Source organism: Gavia stellata, chromosome 3 (genome assembly GCF_030936135.1).
Source record: "Gavia stellata isolate bGavSte3 chromosome 3, bGavSte3.hap2, whole genome shotgun sequence".
Classification (NCBI taxonomy): Eukaryota; Metazoa; Chordata; class Aves; order Gaviiformes; family Gaviidae; genus Gavia; species Gavia stellata.
The window spans coordinates 79,620,047-79,633,368 of record NC_082596.1 but is presented as its reverse complement, the minus strand read 5'-3'; the positions used below and the strand labels follow the sequence as shown (position 1 = coordinate 79,633,368).

At 43.3% G+C, this 13,322-nt stretch overlaps 1 protein-coding gene across 1 annotated transcript; it reads left to right on the top strand.

The window, feature by feature from the left end:
* The first annotated feature begins 5,799 nt into the window (after positions 1-5,799).
* Positions 5,800-13,041, top strand: LOC104260586 (carboxymethylenebutenolidase homolog). Its single transcript, XM_009816349.2, has 5 exons — positions 5,800-6,014; positions 8,249-8,356; positions 10,889-11,031; positions 12,075-12,166; positions 12,862-13,041. Exons 1-5 carry the CDS (start codon positions 5,800-5,802, stop codon positions 13,039-13,041), a joined length of 738 nt encoding a protein of 245 aa, XP_009814651.2.
* The last annotated feature ends 281 nt before the right edge of the window (positions 13,042-13,322 follow it).

Genomic DNA, 13,322 nt, shown 5'->3' with positions numbered 1-13,322 from the left:
GCCTCCCAAAGCCACCCGTGACCCTCCCAGCCGGAACCCCTCAGCGACTCCGCCCGGGAGGGTCCACCGTACCCCGGGAGCCTGAGGCCGCTTCGGGCCCAGCGGGGTAGAGGCACCTGCGGGCCGGCACCGCCTGCTGCCGAGAGCCCGCCCCATCCCGCCCCGCATCCCGGCAGCTGCGGCCGCCCTTTGCACCCCTGGCGCCGGGCGGGCGACACGCTGCGGGCGCGGCCCCCATACGGCGACACGCCGCGGGCGCGACTGGTAACGTCCGCACCCTCAGGGGCGGGGGAGCCGGGCATCGCCCCGCGCTTCCCGCGGAGGGGCGCGGCTTGGGTCTCCCCTGACGGGAAGGGTGCTGGAAAGTGGGAGCGCGGTCAGCGGGTGCGGGCCGGGGGGCGAGGCGAGGCGAGGCCAGGCTGGGGACTCGGGGCGGCCGGGCCGGGCCGGGCCGGGGGCTGAGGGGACCCCGGGCTGTTGCCGCCTTCTCCCGGCGCGGGCGCGATGGAGATGGAGGGGGCCCTGTCAGGAGGGGACAGGGGAAGGCGAGGAGGCAGCAGGCGTTAGGGGAAGCACCGAGCTCTGGGGAGAAGAGGATGTTTCATAACCAGGCTCTGGAGCAACCTGCCCAGAGAAGTGGTGGGATCTCCCTCTTTGGCGAGTTTCAAAACCCCTTAGGGTGAAGCCTTGAGTGGCGCGGTCTGGCTGAGAAGCTGTCCTGGCCCACAGCTGGAGACTGGAGGAGGTGACTTCTGGGGGTGCCTTCAAACCCAAACTTCCTCTGACCCCCAAAATCCCCGTGCCAGCCTGGTGCTTTCTGCATGATAACCTGAGTATGTGTTAGCCCATGTCCCCAAATGGCTGTACCAGGTTACCAGCTGTATCTTGTGTAGCCAAACGTCCTGCAGCATTGCCACGTACCCCAAGGAGCGCTCCAGGCCCTTGGCACCAGTCCTGTCCCTGTGCCTTCGTGACCTCCGAAAAATCCTCCAAGTATTGTGGGTTTGTGAAGACAGTGCCATACAGAACGTCATTTTTGTAGGAGACGAGGGGTGAGCATGATGACGCTTTTGCTAATCAGGAAAATACAAATTTAAGGGAAAGCAGTTGTCTATTGTAGCTTGTCCTGAACTGAAAAATGCTAGTTGTGTTGTTGGTGTTAAAACCCATCTGAAGTGGGCTAGGAACAGGCATTGCATGTGCGACAGCTTTCTTCTTTTTGTTTTCCCAGGTACTACGCAGCTTCTTAAAAATAAGCATTCAGTGGGGAGCCTCCTTAGATGAAGCTAACGAGCCGGGTGTTGTAGCTGTGGGATAGCACGTGTAGGACGCAGCTGTAAGTTGTATAAAGAGCTTTTACAGAAGAGGTGTGAAAGCCTGGCTGTACTCCTCTCCAAACGTGCTGAGCCCTGGGACCTCGGAGCTGGCACTGGGTGTCTCCAGCCATGCTGGGGATCCAGGCTCTCCTGCCGTTCACAGCATATGTCTATGGGTGCCATGGCTTCTGGGGCCCCTGATAAATTGTTCCCAGGCTTGGTTGGTTGACCTTGGTGGTGGTGGATGCCCTGACCTCATCCTGGTTCATTCCCCTCTGCCCTCATCCCCCCTCCTCAGTGCACAGGTAAGGAGTTGCAGGCGGCGCGTAGGCTTTCCTCCAGGTCTTTAAAAGCTGTCTTGAGGCAGGATTTCTCACAGCTACGGAAGGGGGAGGATGGTTTGCCTCTGGAGAAAGAAAGGAGGCATTTTCTGTGCATAACTCCTAACTGCTCAGCCCAGATGTAACTGTAGTTTAGGCGAGATCCGATGCAGATCGCTATCGTAACTAGCTTTTCAGTACTGCATTAAAAGCACTGTGTTTAAGAGATTCACAGCCGATCTCACTCCAGGAAACGTCCACAAGATGGGGCCCCTCTCCTTCATTGTCATGAAGAAGGCTTTTAGGGGGTTTGGCCCTAATTACAATAATCAACGCTCTGAATGGTCCCTGTCAAATCCTGCGGTAATGGTACACACTGTCGGAGGAAAACTGGCTTCCTAGTAAGTGGGAAGCTGTAGCGAGCAAAGCTGCTAAACGTTGTCTTTGTGTGCAAGCAAGGCACTGTAGCCTGCTGGATTATGATAAAAGGGGGAATGTCACCTCCCCCTTAGGACTCTGGAGTTATTCAGAGGGAGCCCTGGTTGTGACACAGCATCGTCACACCCTGCATTTTATTTTGCACTACTGAATGTTTATCGGTTTATCTCCTGTACATGGCAAAATCAGATTGCCTTGGGATATCATTAAAACTTGATAAGCCAATGAGTTGGAAGAAGCATAATTTGAATTGTACCCCGAGGGTATTCTGTTTATGCCTGCTCATCGTGAGTAAGATCTTTTTTCTCATACAAACAAATATAAATAGAGGTATACTGAGTTGCTTAAGGGAATTTTAACCGTGACAAACAGTATTAGTTCCAAAATGCTGAGTTAATCTCCTTGCAATTCTCTGTTATTTAAACTTCATTGGCTAAGTAGTGCAAAATCGCATTAAAATGACTCGGCAAACTAAAACTTAATCGAGAGGGGATGCACCTTAGGCAACCCAAATATTTATCACTGAAGAAATAGCATGCAAAGAATGGCGACTAGTAAATCTGAACTTCTGCCGTCCAAGTATCACCAATGCTCATTAAAGGTAGGAGAAGCCTCTGCTATAGTATAGACTCTTGTGGAGACCATTTTTTCCAGTTTCGTGTCTGGCAGTCCTATTGCTTGAGGTTCAGAACTCGCTGGATGAGAAGACAAGGAGTTGCCACCTTGATGACATGCCACAGAGGAAGCTGATGAGGTGTTTCTGGGCAACGGGAAGAATAAATAGAGATGAAGGAGAAGGCACAGAAGCATTTCAAACCAGAGCTGTTTTGAGTCTTGTTACCTATTTCTGTGTTGATGCTGTAGCCCCAGGCTTGCCGCTGTGGGTGGGAGCAGAGATGCTGTTGTGCTATGGCTGCAATATTAGAAGTTCACAGATCAGACTCTCTACCTAAACTGGGTCTTACCAAAATTGTTTTTCTGTTTGGTTTTGTTTTATTTTATAGAGAGGTCTTATGTGCTGGTCTAAATCTTGAAACTGGGAAGGGTAAATCAAGGCAATGGAAATGCCAGATCTGGGCTGTAAATACATTGTGTGTGGGCTAATGTGACAAAGTGTCTAAAACTGTGAGACTGTAAAGTATAGTGAGTAATGTTTTGAAAAAAAGGTAAGGCATGCAGCATTTTAAAGTCATGATGAAATTCACACTTCATAAAGCTTTGAAAGAAAAGTCAAAAGAGATGGCAATGCAGCTGATTTCTTAGGTGGAGATCAAACCTGAGTGGCTGATATGTTAAAAGTCTTCATGTGTCTCACCTGCAGACAAGTTTAAACTGTATTTCATTTGAAGTTCCACAAAAGCAAAGAGCTGATCTAAACTAACAACCTTCTGCTCATTAGATTTGTGGTGATTGAATTACATGTAGGAGAAAATTAGAATTCAATTAATAAGCATCTTTTAAAATGCTGGGTTCCTGCAATTTTAATTTAAATGTGTTTTAGTCTGTACCAGATAAATTCTACAGGGTGCAGGGAGGAAAAAGTGTTTTGTTCATGGTCTGCTCAACATCTCTATTACTCCCTCTGTGAACTATTCTTATGTCCTTTTGAAAATCTGCATCCATGTCAATTTAATTAGTATTTTTTACCAAGCATTCACTCTGTTCAAAGAAAGGTTATGCTGTGAATTTTGGCATGTTTGTAGGGATAGCCTTAGCAGTACAAGATGATTTACCCCTTTCTGTGAATAATTTGTAAACGTTCTTCGAGTTACTACATTAAAAAAAAATATTGATGCAGCATGTTGCTTTTGTTTATTAAACCTTGGCAATACTGTTATTTTTGTTTAAACACAGCTTGTGTTTTAGTGTGTATTTTTAAACAGGTTTATTTTAAAAGAAACAAGTCTTTTACTTACATAGAAATCAATTTTTGTTGGCTTACTGATCATGAAGGAAAACAGTTGGCAAGTACAACGGTAGGAGGGTTGTTTGAAGTCTGGTCGGTTGTACAAAGTGCATTTGAAGTCTCATGCTTTTGCTTTGCCTGTGATTTGGAAAAGGTACTTCTGCCTCCTTGTAATACTGGCAAAGCTGCAGTCAGTCTGGAACATTAAACTCCAGCTGCATCTTTTGGAGGTTATACAGGGATTGATTTCAGAAGGTCAGGAGACAAGCTTTGTTCAAAAAAGGCATTGTTGAGAGACATCCTTAAAGAGGGCCAGTTCTTGGTGCTGAGAACCTCTCCTTGTATCACCCCAAAGCGCGTTGTCCTGTGGAAAGAGCGTAACTGGTGTAGAGAGGCAGGATTTGGAGTAATTTGTTTTGTTGTTCGCTGTGTTTTCTTGTTTTGTTTTTAATAGCATTTACCATGTTACACACATTTGTAGCAGAGAAATTGAAGAGGGGAGGAGTACTGGAAGTGTTTTAAAGGTCTGTTTGAATTCGTTAGAAAATCTAGAAGTAGATAAATGGTTAAGATATACTCCTAACAAAAAATAGTTCAGCATTGAAGAGTGCATTTGATTTTTATTGCCAGCATGCTGCATTTCACTTTAGCATGGGGACCAGCCAGAGCAAGGAATATCATTCCAGTCCATGCATTTACATGGGAAGAGAGACTAGGTCTTAATAAGCAAACAGTGCCATTTTGATCAGTTAAAAGTGGTGGCAGAGCTAGGTTAAACAGCTTCTCAAAGTGGAGTAGAAAAAAAGCTCTGTGTATGACCACCTCCTGCTTGGTGGAGGGGGTAGAGTAGGGGACACCAAAAATTAGTTCGGTTTAAAAAGACCCTACAGTGGCCTATTGGCAGTTCAAAGAAACAGGAAATTGAGCTTGAGCGATCATTCTGAGAAGAGCTCTTAGGTCATAAACTCTTTGGAAACCTCTCTTCACTTGAGGAGTAATGAAGTATCTTCTAGTTTGTCCTTTGACATGTATACCTCTAGGGAAGTTACATATCTGTGATGTATGAGGATATGTTATATACACAACGCTGGTGTATGTCTCTCTATTCCTCTGACCATTCTCAGTTCAGATTACATAGTGTGTAACTCTTAGAGAAAACCTTCTTTGAGTTGATTTATTAGAACTTTTAGAGACACCAGTTAATGATGGGTCCCCTGGGAAAGGGCTGTAAGCAGCGGGGGATACAAGGGGACCAGCAAAGTACATGCAAGCAGCAGCACAGCAGCAGCCTTGGATTCCCCATAGAGGAAGGGAAAGGGGACATGCACAATGAAGACTTGAAAAAGTTGTCAGAAAAGCAGCATGCTGACAGTGGGGTCTCATAGGAGTAACAGCAAGAGGTTACCAGATGCCAGCCTGTGAGGGGAAAGCTGTAAGACCACATGAGAGGAATGGTTATGAAGCACAGTGTGTGGGGACATCACATGGAAATGTAGTTATCACATGCTGCATTGCTCCAGGCACAAAGCTAGGAATGGTGGACTGACATAAGCCCTTCTGGCCTTACTGCACTCCTAGGTTATGCTGACTGACCTGGAATTCATGAATATTTATGGCAACTAGAGAGGGCTAGTATCAAGAGCCTGTTTACAATAAATACCTGGAGCTTTCACTGCTAACCTTGCAGTATCAAGTGGGTATTACTATGTGTCTGGATGGGACTGTGGGGACTGCATGAAGATTATGACCCATAATCACAGTTGTTACTGCAAATAAATTACGTTACTCTTTGTCCTTTTGCTTTCCTGCAGATTCCCAGATGGCTAATGAATCGAGGCCCTGCCCGTGTGATATTGGAGACAGGTTTGACTATGGAGGCCGTGGGCAGGAAGTGCAAGTTGAGCACATCAAGGCGTATGTTTGCAAACCACCTGCCAGCACAGAGAAAGCTGTGATTGTGATTCATGATATATTTGGATGGCAACTCCCAAACACGAGATACATGGCTGATATGCTTGCGGCTAATGGATACATGTGAGAAATCTTTTCTTCTCCCAGAAATCTCACTCCTTATGATATCTAGCCTTAAGTTAAAACTAATTCCCATATGTAAGAGGAAACTATTACCAGGGCAGTTTGCATGATATGTTTCCATGATACAAAATCAGAAAGGAACATTGCTGTGAAATATTGCAGAGTACAGCATGCTTCCTTCATACTTTGCTGTTTACAGAAAAAATGACTGCACACATAGAACACGTAGAATATTGAAAACGCAATGCAGTAAAAAGTGATTCTGGTAAATTTCCCAGCAACATGTGTTCTGTTTTTAGAAGTCTTTTTAAAATAAACAGTCATTCAGGCTAAATTCTGTGATGGGATTTTTAAAAATTGTCATCAGCAGAAATATGACTGAATGTCATATATTCAATATCATATTCAAAATATGTGCGTACGAGTGACTCATATTCACACATGCGGTATTAAATACAATCCCCTCCCCCCCCCGCAAATCTTTCATGCTCATTTTTGGTGCCCTGCAGGAGTTAAATTCCAAAATGCAGCAACATCTTGCAATAACTGGATATGCTGCGAGGTACCCCATTTGCAGTATACATTACAAACTTTCATATAAGGTTGGGTCTGGCCTGCAGTTGCAAACGGCAAACCTCCACCTAATTCTGTAGTGGTCTGGTTTTGAGAGATGGTGCCTTTAATGCTCTCAGCCTATGCCATGTCACACTTGTTGTTGTAATACCTTCTTTCCCTTCACCTGTACTGCTAATACTGCAATGGTCAAGGGAAGAAGGCTGGTGTTTCCATTGCTCTAGGGAGGAGGAGAGCTGAGAGTTTTCAGGCAGCAGTGTCTGAATGAAGAGAGCCCGTGTGTGTCTTCCCTGATTGCTTCAAGATGCTGCTGAACTGGTGCACCAATGTTTATTGAGAGGAAAATAGCTGGATTTTTTCCTAGTGCAGTATGGGATGAGGAGATATTTCAGAGACCACATTCAGACTGATCACTTGTAGTGTCTTACCAGGCTAGTTTGAGTGGGGAAGAACCTGTTCTTCTACATGGGCTTGGGAAGGTTCACTTTCAAAGCAATACGTAGCCTTTTTGAGAGGTACTTATCCAAAGGCTGTGCAATTTTGCCCATACCTTTCCAAACACAAGTATGCTGCGGATGTCATTTTTTTCTCAGAAATAATCAAACACAGTAAGAAAAAATAAAAATGCTTGCAACATACTTTAGTCTGCTTTAGGCCAAACTGATCCAGTCATTTCACCATGATCATTGAGATACATACTGTGTGTCTGAGGAGGGAGAGAGCCAAAGGCATTTAATAAGTGAAAGGTGACAGCAGTTTCCCAGGGATCCCATTGCTTCCCTGTGGGTTGGGCTTGGGAGAACACAGAGCAGCATCTGGGAGTGACCTAGTGATGGCAGCCTCCAGAGTCCCTGCTTGTTTCCTTCTGCATGAGGAGACTGTATTATCCACTAGGGATTGCACCATCACAACTCTGCTGCTGGTCACGCAACACATTTCAGCCAAGGTCATCCTGAGCCAGGGTTTGGGCACCCCGGTGATGCAGGAACTCTTTAGTACTGAGTGGACTCTTACTGTACTTCCCTTTTTCCGGTCACCAAATGATGTCCACAGTAAACCACTCCTCCCTTTCTTCCCACACATTTTCCCTTCACTTGTTCTTTGCTGACCTCAGTCTATCTATCAGGTGTGGGGTTTTTTTTTCCTAGCTTGTAAGTAAGCCGCATGATGTGCTCTGTAGTAAATAACTATTTTATATAATTGTCTTTGTTTAAATTGAACCCATTAATGATTGATTTATGTTAAATGGTATTGTATTGTATGCAAAATCTAAAATTGTTGTAATCAGGACCTAGTTTGATAATCTTTTACAAGATAATCTATTGTTTTACTGTGTATAGTTTCAAATTATGTCCTCAAAACAGGTAAAATGCTAGGGATAAAAATATTTCTGTTTTCTAGATTTGTATCACAAATTGTATTATGTGGTTTAGTCATTGAAAAAAGCCTGTATAGATACCTATAAATGTTTTCTAAAGCTTATAGGCATTTCTGTAGAATAGTTAACAATGATATTTAAAAAATTACTTCTCAAGAAAAAGAAATCAAACCAAAATTATGCCTGGATAGAAAATTTCCATGCTGTGAAGGGCCAAAAAAATCTCAGTGTTTGGTTAATTCATTCAATTTTTATTTTTGTGTGTGTGTGTCTGTGTATGCAGAGCCATCTGCCCAGACTTTTTTGCAGGAAAAGAAGCTTGGAAGCCTTCTGATGACTGGTCCAAGTTCGATGATTGGCTGAAAACTCGAGATGCCAGGAAAATAAACAAGTAAGATGTCAGGGAGCTGGGTATCACATTGCCTGCTGCTGTCAGATACTGCTTCCCCCTTCCCCTTTTTCTTTCTTTGAGATGGATTGCAGCTTACCAGTGAAGGTGGCCTTTTTAAATGAATCCTTAGAAGTGGATGGAATCAGTGACCTTTTATTTTGCCTTGAACAGAGTTCAAGGACAACTCTCTCAGTAGTGACTTAGTGAAGAGTTTTGTAATCTGATGTTGATATCATAGACTGCTAATTGCTTCCTCTGCCTCAAAAAGCATGGTTTAAAAATGACCAGTGAGACAAGCAGTGAGAAAGCATAATTTTCATCTTGAGTCTCACCGAGTGTAACAGACTGTTACTTTAAGATGTTGATGGAGAGAAGAAAAGAGTTTTTGATTGTGCCATACTACTTGCCCAGCATGGTGTAATTGGCCCTAGGTAGCTAATGGCTGGATCATCTGTTGTCAGGGCACACTGAGTGCTGGCAGATCCCTAGGGGACAGGGTGCTGGGAGCCAAGAGGAGTACCAGCTGGCAGTGCCAGGGCCCCATCCCACAGTACTCCAGAAAGATGGGCAGGGTAGGCACCAGGATGGGAGCCAGGGTCAACTGAGGCAAGTCCAAGGTCAAGCTGGGAATGAGGAAGTTGGGGTCGGGGGCAGGTCCGGATATATTAACCAGTATCAGATACAGTCCAGTGATTACCAGGCTGGTCTGTAGTGATGTGGCAGGGCCAAGACCAAGCTGGGAAGTCAATCTGTGGGTCCAGGATCTGGACAGGGGTCTGGATCAACAGGGCCCACGGCCAGGCACAGGCATGGCTGCGACAGAGCAGGAGCTGTAGCTCAAGCAAGGCCAAGTGGCAGAGCCTCAGCTTAAAAGAAACTCCTATGGAGACAGGAGTTGTCAGCCCTTGCTGAGGCTACCCCACAGCGCTGTCTGAGAGCCTCTCCCTGTAGTCACTGGAGGGAATGGAGCAGCCCTCACCTACACTATCTCTAGGTTGACCCTGGGTCCTGGCAGCAAACCCCGGGGGGCAGGAGAAGTAGATGTGTTCAGGGCCCTGAACACAGATTTGGTGTGCAGCCTCTTCTTTTCACTGTGAAGAATTTTTAAGACCAAGTTTGCTGTGATTTGAACTCATGGTGTGTTGGTTGCCTTGAAAAAAAAACGCTAACTTTGGACAACGTGAGGCAAGAGTCCTCTGCTAGCGCCTTAGTTCTATTGCATAGCTACATAGCAGTGGGAGAATAGAGCTGTTTGCTGCTACAACCTTAGAGTCAAACTCTTGGCTTAGCAAAGGCCAAGGGGAAGGTACAAGACATCATTTCTTCTCCTCCCATGTTCAACACTGCATGAACATTTATCAGCAAAGACCTGTCACTAGCAGAGGTGCTCTGCTGCCTTAATAACACAGAAGGAAGCTGTTGGCAAGACAATACTGAGAAGGGGTCAGACTAATTAGAGACCAAACTAACTAACTTCTTGGGAGAGCAGATATCTTTCTTGGACTGTTGGGAGTAGCTACATTGAAGGTTGCTGGGCTTAGGTATTTGGTGAGAAGGTTATGGGAGACATAACTGAATCATTTCCAGAGAGCTCCTGTCTCAGAGAGGTCAGTTGTCTTGGAAACTTTTTAGTTTGGAATCTGTCCCCTCCCTGCTGCAACGGTAAGGAAGGGTTGGGCTCTGCCTGGCATTTCTTACAGGCAATTCACATGTTTCAAGTGTCAGCTCCAGTGAAGAAAGAATTTTTTGGCATTTAATTTGCTTCTGTGTGTGTTTTTGTGTTGGTGAATAATGTGTTATTTGTGAGGCTCATGTATCGATGGCTTATATAGCTTGTGTGCCCCAGGGGACAAGGAACTGGGGCTGAAAATAGTCTTGATGTGATATAAAAGACTTAACTGCTACCTCTCTCCCACCGATACTTTACTGCCTCTGCATGGTGACACCTGCTTCAGGGGTAAATGGGTATTTTCAGAATACAGCATCTGGGCAAGGTGTATTTCAAGCTACACCGTAAATTCTGAAAACATTTACCTTTTTTGTTACGTTGACTTTCCTGCAGCAAATATCTCCGATGCTAATTTACAGTTATTGTCAGCATTTTTACTGTCTAATGAATAGTATTCTCTGGAGAGGTTTTATTGCTTTTTCTATCTACATTTACAAAGCAAAAATTCATCCAGCTTCTCAGAGAATTTTAAGCTTTTTTAACTCTTAAGTAGGTGTTCAATCAATCATCTACTTTCCCTTTAGGGGAAATCCTTTAGGTTTCCTTCGATGTATGTTATTCATGTTGTGTTTTTATTTAATTCCATTCAGTTCTTTTTTTTTTTTTAACCGCTCTTTCTGATGACTTTAGATTAACAACCCCTAATATTTGTCTGAAATAATGATTTATTTATAGTATGTGAAAGAAAATATAGTAGCAGCATAATATGGGGACACTTATATGCATCTCTACATTTTCTTTTCGTATTTTCAAATACTGGTTTTACTATGGGTGCTTAATTTGCATTTGCTTATATGTTCCAGAGAAGCTGATGCTGTTCTGAAATATCTAAAGGAACAGTGTGGTGCAAAGAAATCAGGGGTCGTTGGTTTTTGCTGGGGTGGTGTTGCTGCACATCACCTGATGATGACATACCTGGAATTGAAGGCTGGTGTATCTCTCTATGGTAGGTAAATACAAGGATGTAATACAAGCAGGTACACATACATATGTATATTGTGCAGCTTAATTACTTGATCTAGCATTATTTCTTCAAATCAGGCTGTCAGCTGATGAAGAGAGATACTTTGCATGGGAATGGTTCAAAGCTGCACCAGGGGAGGTTTAAGCTGGACATTAGGAAGCATTTCTTTACCGAGAAGGTGGTGAAACACTGGAACAGGCTTCCTAGAGGTGGTTGATGCCCCAAGCCTGTCAGTGTTTAAGAGGCATTTGGACAATGCCCTTGACAATATGCTTTAACTTTTGGTCAGGCCTGAAGTGGTCAGGCAGCTGGACTAGATGATCACTGTAGGTCCCTTCCAACTGAGATATTCTATTCTATTTTCAGCAGAGCAGGAAGGGTATTATGCAAAGCACATGGTGGTGAGGATATTTGTTCCTAGTTTCAGAATGGGTCATAGCAGCCATGTCTATCTGTCAGGTCTGGACAGACAGACATGTTGTCCTTTGGTCACCTTCCCAATTTAGTTCCCTTTTCCTGTTTACTACTGCTCTGCATGCTGCGAAGCTAGAACTTCACCCTGGAGCAGAGTGTGGTTTTTTTGATCTAGCTACTCTGTAAAGTTAGTTTGTGGGTTTTTTACACCAGCTTTTCTTTTATGCTCTGCTCAGGAAGCTGGGATAGCTAAGCTGCCCTTTGCTAATGTTCTCAGAATGTAAATTTTGGTCTACTCACTGAAGCACTGACTTTCCCAGTCAGTTCAAAAGAGCTCAAGCTTGTATGCACAGAAGGCATCTTTCAAGTCTTATTAATTCAGATATTCAGTCTGTATGTTAAGAAACTGGCTTAAGTAGAGTTTTAATCCAGGAGAGTAGTCTTCTAGGAGCCATGGTTACAGTAGCTTGAAAGTAGAGCTAATAGTTATGGCTACATATTGCATGAGACATGGAAACTTTTCACTGCAGAAGCAGAGTGCTGTATTTGAATCTGGATTTCACCTTAAAAGTAAATTGAAGTAGTTTTCTTGTTTCTTTAACGTTTTCTAGGACTAATCAAGGATTCTGATGATATATCCAATCTCCTGAACCCTACATTTTTCATTTTTGGTGAAAAAGATGACTTCATTCCCCTTCATCAGGTATGCTAATAACCTCTATCTTCTGTCATTTCTGCATGTTTATGTTTCTATCCTGAATTGGGAGTCAAAACTCAGCCTCATAATGGTGCTTGAAGGTCAAAAAATAAGCAAAAAAAGTGGAGTTAGACATAGAAGGGCTAATGTAATCTAGGCAAAGAATGAAAACTAGATTTTTTTTTTTTTTTTCTTAAGTCTGTCTCTTTTGTAAAAGTATGTCTAGTAACCCAGGTAACAAAATTTTATCAAAATCTCATTGCTGTTTTGGAGTACTGTACTCTGGGAGCTACCCTTGGCTGTATGACTGTTTTCTGTTGGTCCTAGGAACGCATAAACTGTGTAGGATACACTGAATTGCATCCATAGGTGTCTTTTAGAAGCTTTTTGTTCAGTTGTAGTGTGTTTAGCATTGGCATATATTTCACATGTAGGAAATACTTCTCTTACACCCATATATTTGCAGATTGTTGGACATGCCTTTATATTTTAACAAATTTTCTAGACCCTTACTGCAAAGGTTGTTTTTCTTTATATAATTTTACTTTTTGTTTTGCCCATATGGAGCTTGGTTATTAGTGTCTAGCATGAATGATTGTTGTGGTTTAAGCCATTAGGGAGTTGAACTATGAATAAGCTGAGGACTGGCAGCATGGAATATGCCTATATTAATATAATTACTACTATGGTCCATATTACAGGTCACCCTGCTGGAGCAGAAGCTGAAGAAAAATTGTAAAGTCGATTTTGAAGTTAAAGTTTATCCTGGACAAACTCATGGTTTTGTTCATCGCAGAAGAGAACATATCAATCCTCAAGATAAGCCTTATATTGAGGAAGGAAGAAAGGATATGATCAACTGGCTGCATAAATACATGTAGTAGAAGAGCAAGCAACTTAATTTGTAACACAATTATGTAATACTCTGGACATTTTCAATAACACATTTTAGAAAATTGGAGGGGACAGTTTGTTGAAATAGAAATTAAAGAAAAAAACAAACAATATTTTAGATGTTTTTTGTCGGTAGATTCTAATTGATACTTTTGCATTATGTTTTTTTGAAAGAGTCTCAGATTTCACCTAGCAGTGTCATGTTTTAATATGCTGTGAAATATTCTCCAGTTCCTTGAGGTTTATCTTAATGCTTGAAATAAGTTAG